This window comes from Aptenodytes forsteri, unplaced genomic scaffold, assembly GCF_000699145.1.
Source record: "Aptenodytes forsteri isolate BGI_AS27 unplaced genomic scaffold, ASM69914v1 Scaffold7, whole genome shotgun sequence".
NCBI classification, from domain to species: Eukaryota; Metazoa; Chordata; class Aves; order Sphenisciformes; family Spheniscidae; genus Aptenodytes; species Aptenodytes forsteri.
The window spans coordinates 3,022,814-3,032,259 of NW_008795919.1; the positions used below are offsets into that span (position 1 = coordinate 3,022,814).

At 57.5% G+C, this 9,446-nt stretch overlaps 1 protein-coding gene across 2 annotated transcripts; it reads right to left on the bottom strand.

The window, feature by feature from the left end:
• Nucleotides 1-1,180: 1,180 nt before the first annotated feature.
• Nucleotides 1,181-8,541, bottom strand: TXLNA (taxilin alpha). 2 transcript variants are annotated; one of them, XM_009284774.1, is made up of 11 exons: nt 8,395-8,541; nt 6,964-7,302; nt 6,358-6,449; nt 5,152-5,322; nt 4,608-4,802; nt 4,313-4,432; nt 3,934-4,008; nt 3,318-3,410; nt 2,801-2,896; nt 2,008-2,370; nt 1,181-1,675 (listed from the first exon to the last, which is right to left on the bottom strand). In XM_009284774.1, exons 1-10 carry the CDS (start codon nt 8,510-8,512, stop codon nt 2,020-2,022), a joined length of 1,650 nt encoding a protein of 549 aa, XP_009283049.1. In that variant the 5' UTR covers nt 8,513-8,541; the 3' UTR covers nt 1,181-1,675; nt 2,008-2,019. The 2 variants fall into 2 exon arrangements, with proteins under 2 accessions (XP_009283049.1, XP_009283048.1); XM_009284773.1 differs by having other exon boundaries at nt 1,998-2,370.
• Nucleotides 8,542-9,446: the final 905 nt, after the last annotated feature.

Sequence of the window (9,446 nt, forward strand, 5' to 3'; positions counted from 1 at the left end):
GGGAAAAAGGGGGGGGGGGGGAAGGGGGGTGGTGGTGACTTTCTAAGAGGTTTTTCTTTTACTGAAAGAGCAGGAAGAGAAGTCCAGAGCCCAGCCGCAGCCCTCGCTCACCCCGGCTGCTGGGAAGGGGGTGCTCCCACCAGCCCAGAGCTACGTTCACTTGCTCCTGCCGACTCCTTCCGCGCGTCCCTGCACTGGAGGAAGCAACGCTGACAGCGAGGGGCCGGAAGACAAAGCCACGCTCAGCTCCGGGGAACACGTCCCAGTGGATGTTCGAGACTGTGGCTCTGCGGAGACTCGTTAGACCCCGTCTGTGCTGCAGCCGGCAACGTTCGTTAGACCTGAACTCGCTGGAGTCCCCACGGAGGAAAGGAGGACGTGGAGGCACCTCCCGTGGGCTGCTCCCCCGGCAGCGAGGCAGGTCCTTCGCGAGGGCACCGTACAATTGCGGAGAGAAGACGCAAGAGCAGCTGCCGGTGCTGGAAAAGCAACCAAAGCTGTCGGGCTGAACGCATCCGCTGCGAGGAACGGCTCCGGCCAGCTCGCCTCAGCTTCAAGCAAAAGGAAGGCAATGCTGAAAATAAAGTCTGTCGTAAAGAGAAGCTGCAGCAAGGAGGTTTCCAAGCAAGTAGAGGTCTCCCAAAAGAACAGCGAAAAGAGAGAGTCTTGAGAAACTAAGGAGAAATCCCCCAAGCCCTGTGCCAGCAGGCCCCACGTCTCTCCGTAAACACCCTCCCAGCACAACAGGGTCCTTCGGGCGAGCGCTTCACCCTGTGGGCAGAGGCCGCAGGGACCCTCCCAGACACAGCGGCACTTGGGAGAGGCTCTTCTGAGAAAGCAGAGAGGGACAGGAGAAAGGGGCGGGGGGGGCTGTGACAGCACCAGCACGGCGGGACCGGAGGGCCCGCGGGGGTCCGACGCTGCGGAAGGGACCAGCCCACAGCACGGTCCTTGTGCTGGTCCCGGCGATGCGGCTTAAGGAGCAGCAGGTCGCGGAGCAGATGCAGGTTTTATCCTCCTGGAGCCCCAGCTCCGTGGACGCCTCCGAGACCGCCGGCTCGGCACCGAGGGATGGACCGGGGAGGTCCCGACAAGGGGGCAGAGGAGCTCGGGCGGAACCTCCCCATCCCCTTGCACAACTGATCACACGCGCTTGTGCGAAACACTTGGGAACTAGACCTTTGGATTAACTGTTTAATACACTTGTGCACATGTGCGTATAGCAAAGAGGCAACTGTGAATCATAAGGCTATTGAGACATCGGCAGGTTCTGGGAAGAGCAAAGGCCCCGCGGGGGGCCTGGGTGAACCGGGCACCCCCCGTTTCTCTGCTTCTTTTTGTCCCTGTTCAATACACAAAACCCACACAGAGGAGGGGGAACGGCCTCTTTCGCCCTCGTTCGCTCGGCTCACACACGAGAGAGCTGCCAGCCAGGGCAAGAGAAAACAAGAGCAAGTCCCGGAGCTCCCTCCTGCCTGACGCAGAGGAGGGAGGGAGAATCCAGCGCCGGGAAACGCTTCGGTTCTCCCCTGCTCAGCTCGTTTGCTTTCACTCGATGCGAGAGTCGCTGTGAAGGTGGAGGCGGCGACGCATCCAGCTGTCCCAGCGCCGCGTGCCGGGGCAGATCCACGCACCCGCTTTCCTGAGCTGCGCTAGATTTTAGGGGAGTCGCAGCCTGCCAATGACAAGGGCTTTTAGTGAAAGGGACGATCGGTTGAGTCTCCATATATTAGTTATTCACGCACACGCAGGGAGGTGGGTCATTCTAGTTTTCATTTATATCCATATATAAAGTGTACGTTGCCCTGCACATATTTTATATATCATATATATATATCATATATATATATATATAAAATTTTAAAAACCCTCCACAAGCCCAAGCTAGGAAATCTCAAATCCCCAGGAGGGCTGTCCTCTCGCGCCTGTCCAAGGACCAGGAGAGGGGCATCGCATCGAGTCTATGGAAACATTCACGTTACGCTCCCTCGCCCTACCTCTGCCTACCGCACAACGGGCTCAGTCAGCGCCCTGAGTGCCTTCCTCAGTCCCACTCTGCCCCAAGGCTCCTATGCTCAGTTCTCCCAGGCTCTCCGCAGGATCCGTGCTGTGCGTCGGCTTTCCTGAGTGAAGGCAATCCTCAGCCAGGCGCTGCTCTGCCGGAGCACCTCCCGCCGCCGCCTCGGAGCCGTCCCGAGATGGGTCCCTCAAAGGCTCCAACAGGTCCGTGTCTGCCCGGGGCGCGTGGGCACACAGGTCCTGCACCTTCTTATTGAGGTCGTTGCGCTCCGTTTGCAGGGCTCGGCACAGTTTCTCCAAGCGCTGGATTTTCACCTGAAGCCCCTCTAACTCTTTGTCCCGAAGGGTTTTCTGCAAACAGAGAGGCAGCTCAGACTCTACCACACCGGGGGCAGAGAGAGATGAAACCTCGAAGGGAAGCTCAAGGGGAAAATACTTGTGACCAAGCAAACATTTGGCATTCGAAGAACCTGATGCTATCGTCACTGCTTCTTTCTTCCTTTGCCCCCGCAAGGGCCAAGTGCCGCTGAGACTGTCTGACTTCTTCCACACACCTCCGCACTAATTAACCAGCACTTCTGCCACGTGCCAGAGGGCTCCGACCACCGTGTACAGGGAAGGAAATCACGACACGCCCCCCCCCCCCCCCCCCGCCCCCAGCCTGCCTGCAGTAAGGCAGGAGCTGTCCTGCTATCCCTCATCTCCAGCCCAACGCCACGCAACACATCGCCGCGCCGCTCCAGCTGCCTGCCTCCGCACACAACAGCCGGGGCCTCCTCACCTCTTCAGCCATTTCCAAGAGGGCCTTGTTGCTGCTCTCCCAGCGAGAGCGGTACATCGTGGTCTCTTTCTCCAGCTTCTTGATTTTCTTAGTCATCTACAGAATCACGGTGACAGAAAGGGAACAGATAAGCCACAGGCAAAGCGCTGCAGTCAGTTACATCTCACACGTCCTCAAAGGGGCACCCACTATCCCAGCGCAGACAGCGAGGGTCTGCCGTCCCGGGAAACGTCTCCTTGTGTCGCTGTGCGGTCAGCTTCTCCGTTGGGAAACGCTGACCAGGTGACAACAAACCACGAGACGGGGGTAGCGCCGCTTGTTCCGACACAAGCGGGGCACAGCAAGGATGGTATCAATCTCCTACGAGCAGCCGGCTCGCGGCTGGTTTTAATACCAGCAAAACGAAACAAAACTACAGAGCTGCGGCTCTTCCAGCTCGCAGAAGCATCGAGGAGAGACAGGCAGGCAGCGCCTCCAGCCCACGCAAGCTCTGCTGGGCGGCAAAAGTGTTACCCACCTTCTCCATCTCCTGTTTAAACGTCGTGAACACTTCACTGCTTTTGGAAAGGGTGTTCTGGAATTCTTCAAACTTCTCCGTGTAGAGAGCCAGCTGCGGGGAGAGACAGGGTTACAGCTCCCCACGGCACCTCCTGACAGCCTTCCCCAGGAGAGGGGAGACGTCAGCCAAGAACCGAGCGAGTTATCTTGCGACTGGACTTTATGGCAAACAAACTAGCAGCACGGAGCTGCTCTGCCAACGTTAGGTACCGGGGAATGCGGAAAAACTCTTTCCTAGGGAAACACCTTCAGATGTGTTCTGCAAACATCTCCTGGCCTCGGCAGGAGGCACTCGCTGGGTTTGATTCAGCAAGGTATGATCACACGAGCGCTCCCAGCACTGGGAAATGCGCTGGTAAAAACCAAGGCCCCTTTCTCCCAGAAGGCAGAATTGCTGAAGGAAGTCTCAGCTCACACCGTGCTGACACAGGCTCGCCAATACCAAACCCAGGAGCAATCCTGCCCCTGTGTTTTCCAGATTAAGGAACTTTGGGTTGTTCCCTGCTTAGGGAGGAAGGAAAAAAAAAAAAACCCCAACAAATAACCAGGCTGAGCACACAGACCGGGTGACTCACCTGCTGCTTGAGATGGGTCTCCTGCTGCTTCATCAGCTCACACATCCTCTGCGATTCCACGGCTTCCTTCAGCAGCTAAGGAAGAGCAAAAGCAGTTACCTGGCTGCCACCGGGGAAGGCTCTCAACGTGCCCCTGCGCGGCCGGCGCTTGGCCTGGAGATGGGAGCGGGCTGGGAGAAACACAAAGAGCAGAGCAGGGCTCCAGCCTTGCTCCTGAAGCCGCTGGGCGAGCGGTCACTGCTGGGCACGCCGGAGGCCTGGGATGGCCTGACCTGGTCTGGGCTCTGCACTCAGGGATCCAACAGCAACAAGCCTCCGCAGAGGGACAAGGCAAAAAGCGAAGTGCCCGCAACCATTAGAGAATCGCTGTAAGACTTACAAAGTCCTTCTCCCGCTGGTGTCTCTCCTCTGCCTCCTTCAGCATTTCCTGCGCCTGCTGGAGCTTGGCGTCCACCAGCTGCTGCTGCAGGTCCTTGTGTTTGAACACCTTATCGATGTGCTGCCAAGGGAACGCCACCAGTCACCGACACACTCAGCCCAGTCCTTGCTGCCCGGGCAAAGGAAGATCCCAGAGCCCAAAGGCCCCTTCTCCCCTCCAGCAGCAGAAACACGCTTCACTGGGCAGAATGGATGTACCACAGCAGCCCCACACCAGGTCTCCCACCCTGACCCACCTCCTCCCGCAGCTCGTACTGCTCGATGAGCTTCTTGAGCTGCTCTGCCAGCTCCATGTTCTCCTGGCGCAGCTTGGAGTTCCTCTCGTTGTGCTGCTCCATCTGGAGCTGGATGTCGTTCAGCGTCACCTGGAAGTGAGATGTCACCTCCTTCCGCTTCTCCTCTTCCTCCCGCGCACGCTGGACACCTTCCTCCTGTGTGAGGAGGGCAGAGACAGCAGGGACACGTCATCCTCTGTGCTGGGCAGGTGAGCAAAGCCACCCAGCCTCCCGCTATCGCTTATGTCAATCAGGAAGGGACTTTGGGCCGCTGCCTGACAGCCCCCTTCGGGCCTTTCCCCTCCCTTTCTCCAGTGAACATACCCTGAAATAACACTCAGGCACGGTGGATAACGATGGCTTAACAGTAAAATTAAAGCACTGCCCTGGACAGGAGACTGCGGGCAATCACCGGTAAAGGTAACTTTGCCAAAATGGCTCACAGCAAGTGATCCAAGTGCTTGGGATGAAGCAGCTCCTGGAAGAGTGCCCAGGAGACACTTGCCTTGAGGGTGCGGTTGTGTCTCTGGAGCTCGCGGCACAGGCTCTCCAGCTTGCTGCGGGCCAGGATGGCCTTGCTGTGCTCGCTCTGCAGGTGGTCCTTCTCTTGCACCAGCTGCGTCTGCTTCTTCTGCAAGATCTTCATCTGTTTCTGGGAGTTACGGTGCTCTTCCAGCTGGGACGGGGGAGCAAAGGGCACAGATGCAGCAAAACAGACCAGGGCAATATGCCATGCCCCTGTGAGGGGACAGGGGGATCGAAACAGCGCTCTCCCTGCTCTGAGAGGAGGACAAGAGGTTTATAATACAAAAGATGCCACTTTTGAGCAGAGCAGGACTGACGCAGAGCCCAAGATGCCCTGGACAGGGCCTTTCTCCTTCCTGAATTCGCGTCCTGCTGGAATCCGAAAGAATTGCACGTTCATCCAGCACCTCCACACGCATGTTGCTCAAATGGAGCAGAGCTCTGAGCACAGGGAAAACCTGAACACGTCCACTTTGGACACGCACAGACAGTCCCACACCTCTGCTCTGCACTGGATCCACGCACAGAACTAGAGCCGTGCCTGGAACTCCTAGCTCTGGTTAAACGTGGCATCAGACTTTGCGTGCGTTGTACGGCTGAATGCGCACACGTAGCAGCATGGGGACTCTGCCAAACGCACGTTTCTTGCTAGGAAATTATCAACAGAAATGCAGTGACTGGGTGGTGGAGACCGGAGACGTATCCGTGCGGTCCTCTGTCGCAGCTGGGCCTGCCAACTCACAGCTCAGCCCTGCCTGCAGAGAGATCAGGACACGCAGGCTCAGCGGAACAGACTCGGCCCCAGCACACTCCTGGGACAGGATGGGCAAGAGATGCAGCTTCCACGTTAGAGGAGCAGAGAGAAAACAGATCTGAAGTCCTCTTACACGCAGGTTTGCCAAAAAAAACCCCCGTCCGTGCTTACGCTTCTGCAAACAACAACGCCTGGCTGGACCAAGCGACACCTGTCCTCTGATATTTGGATATCCAGCACCGCAGGGATCCCAGAACATACACCGCAAAGCTACGCGTACGTTCCTGGGCTGTCCCTCTTGACATCAAGAAAAAAAAAAATAAATAAATCTACAGCCACCTTCTGCCTCGTCAAGCAGCTCCCGTGCCGCTCACTGCTGCGGTGTCGTCCTCCCCCGGCCCCAGAGCCCGGAACGAAGAAATAAGCACTCACCAGCTCAGCGTATTTCTTGCACAGTGCTGCTAGCTTCTCCTCTGGCGTGCTCAGGGTGTTCAGCGTCTGCATCAGCAAAGTGATTTCTTTGCCTGGAACGAGACACAGAATTAAAATAAATAAATAAAGTCAAATAAAATCACTTACACGGAGTTCTGGCTCATAAGGGCAAAGACAGGAGAGACAAACCGCGTCTCACAGCCGTGCCTGCCCTGGGCCAGAGCTACCATCTCCAGTGCCTCCTCAGGGCTCTGCCCCAGAGATTTCACCGCATACAGTGGGTGAACAACTGAAGCAGCTGGGGAGAGACCTGGTTTTCAGAGCGGGAAACCACCACTGAGCTGGCCAGAGAGAGTTGTGTCCGGCAGAAGAGAAATCCACAGAGTTCAGAGGCTGCAGCAGCAGCCAGGAGCAGTCAGGGCCTTTGCAACACTCGGTACGTTTCCTCACGTACCACAAAACAAGACACCCTATCGTTTCCAAATACCGCCGCGCATCTCACGCCCAAGGCGCTTATTTCACTGAGGGCAATTAGTGCGGTATAAAATCGATGTCTGCACCGAAGTTCTCAGGCTGGCAGCACAACCAGAGCAGGGAACTTCTTACCTAGGCCCTTAGCTTTCTTCTTTTCCTGAGCCTTCTTCTGATCCCGCTCCCCACACTCCTCGCCGGGTCGAAACTCTTCAGTCCCCTTCGTGCTTTCCTTCTCCCCGTTCATCTCGGGGCCGCCCGACTCCTGGTCACCGTTCCTCGGGGACTCGCTACGACACTTCTCGGCTTCTTCCGGCTCCGCGGGCTCACTCTGCCCGCCGTCCTCGCCTGGACCCTCCTGGCTGGCATCCACACAGTATGTGTTCAAGATGTCCTCAAGCTGTCTGCTTAGCTCTTCGGAGACGTCACGCACGGCAGGCCGGGAGGACTTGGTGTCCTCCTGCGCAGGAGGAGCTGTGGGAGACGGGAACACAAAAGCATGAGACTTCCCCCACACCGTCCATTCTCTGGTCTCTATAAACACACGGCAAAGGGAAGGTTTCCCGAGCACCCCACTGCACCAGGGCTGGCTGAACTTCCACCAACATAAGCCGCTTTGTTCCGGCTGTGTCTCCAGCCAGCTGCCCTGACAATGGAGGTGCATTCCTAACAGCCTCTCTTTTGATCACGAGAGCATGACCGAGCCCCTGACATCTGTCAAGAGCAAAAATTCCACCCCCCCTCCCCACCATCCTTCAACGAAAGCAGGTTGTGCGTGAGCTTTCCCTCACAGGAACTGCCTGCTAATATCCCCAGAGCCAGGCTTTTTTACATTACAATAGATTTTTGAACCTGGGTGAGCCGCTCTCCTCACACGTAAGAGCAGCTGTACTGTCTCAGATCAAACGTATCTTGTCCCCAACAGCAGACACTCGGGGAAAGAGCAGGCAGCACATCCTTCGGTACGCGTCTTTGCTTCCAAAGTTCCTCCAAACGAGGGACTTAGAGCAGCTGGTTATTAAACTATAACTCTACTCGCTGTGCATTTGCTACGTCCCACATTTACTAGGCATCAGAATACGAGGCAGGGTTAATTTTAACCAAGCACCTACTCGATTAGACCTGGTTTTCGTCTTCCAGAGAGTTGTTTTTATGAAGCGCCAGTAACAGGGCAGGTCACTCAACGTAACGCTGCCCCAAGGAAAGAGTCGTCTGACATTTTCTGAATGGGACCCTTAAGGTCTAAGCAACGATAAACCACCCATCGTTTTCAGGCGAGAATCAACTCCACGCTTCGGTCAGGGAGCGGTAACTACTTCAGAACTGTACACACGCAGAAGAAGGAAGAAACCAGGATTTTCTGCCCCGGAAATCACAGCTGCTCTTACACAAGTCAGAAGAGCTGGATACAGCGGCCCACCCTCATACAGAGAAAGCACCAGCCTGACTCTTCCCAGGCCCGAAACCCACCCTCACGCGCCTCCTGCGCCTCGCTGCTCGGGCTGTCAGCATCGCCATCGGCCGCGGGCAGGGAGCGGCGCACCCCAGGCCCCGGGGGATCCCCACCTTCCAGGGGTGCTGCGGCCTCCGGCGAGTCGCCTTCCTCCAGCGCCAGACCGCTGCTCATTTTGGAAGAGCTAGCAGGCCGCGGGGCTGCTTTGGTCTCCCCGCCTTGGTTCTTCATCGTGACTTTTCTCCCCGCTCAGTCTCAGCAAACCCTAGAGAAAGAGAAACAGCAACTACGCTTAATTTTAAGAAGTAACAGTTTGGGGGATTTTAGGAGTCATCAACCTGGACCGGGTAGGAACTTGTTCTCGGCAGAGGCTGCCACCCGCAGCTCCGCGCTGAGGAAAAGCATCCTTTCGTTTTCAATTTGCACCTCGCCGCAAAGGTCTCCGTATCAGGACGACTCCTCTTCCAGCTGAGGAGAGCTGGCAGCAGCCCCTCCCAGGGCCGGGCGGCATCTCCCGACTCACAGACGGCAGGCAGTTTTCCTGATCCGCTGGGCACGGCCTTCTCAGCCCTGGCTGTCCTTCCCCCTCGCCCCCGCTGTGTTTTACCCTTGGATTTCAAAACTCGGAGCGGTCCGCGCGCGCTGACGGAGAAACCCCCTCCCTGCGGCGGGGGACCCGGAGACCAGAGCCTCAGCAGCAGAGAGGTCAACACCGCACAGCCGGCTGAGGAAAGCCCGCGGCTCCCCGGCAGAGCTGGTGCTCAGCGCTGAAAAGATTAACCAGCGTCGCCATGAGCCGACGCTAACGGACCGAGCCCGAATCCTGGCTCCTCTCTCCTCGTCCTCTCTCCCTCCGCAGGGTACGTATGTTCTCACCCTGCCCACCCGCACCCTCTGCTCTAGTTATGACGCTAATTAGGAGCGGCCCACACAGGGCTCGCGGAGGAAAAACGCAAGAGAAAACCAGCAGCGGCAGCAGCCAAGCAGCGTGTGTCATCCATCCACCCCCGTGCGGGCGGGAGGCCGGGCTCCCTCCCACGGCGGGCCCGGCAGCACGGCTTCACGCCGCGCACATGCCCCGGAGCCTCGGGCGCTCTTTTTTCCTCCGCTGCTGTAAATAGCTCCAGCCCCGTGCGCTTCCCCGGGCTCCGGCGGGCGATAACCG

Bases quoted from the DNA above. Each gene is read 5' to 3' on its own strand.
- TXLNA (XM_009284774.1), bottom strand. From the start codon at position 8,512: ATGAAGAACCAAGGCGGGGAGACCAAAGCAGCCCCGCGGCCTGCTAGC. The intron at 6,450-6,963 runs GTAAGAAGTTCC...GTCTCGTTCCAG, and splicing joins GAAGAAAGCTAAGGGCCTAG to GCAAAGAAATCACTTTGCTG. The intron at 2,897-3,317 runs GTGGGTAACACT...GTGATTCTGTAG, and splicing joins TTAAACAGGAGATGGAGAAG to ATGACTAAGAAAATCAAGAA.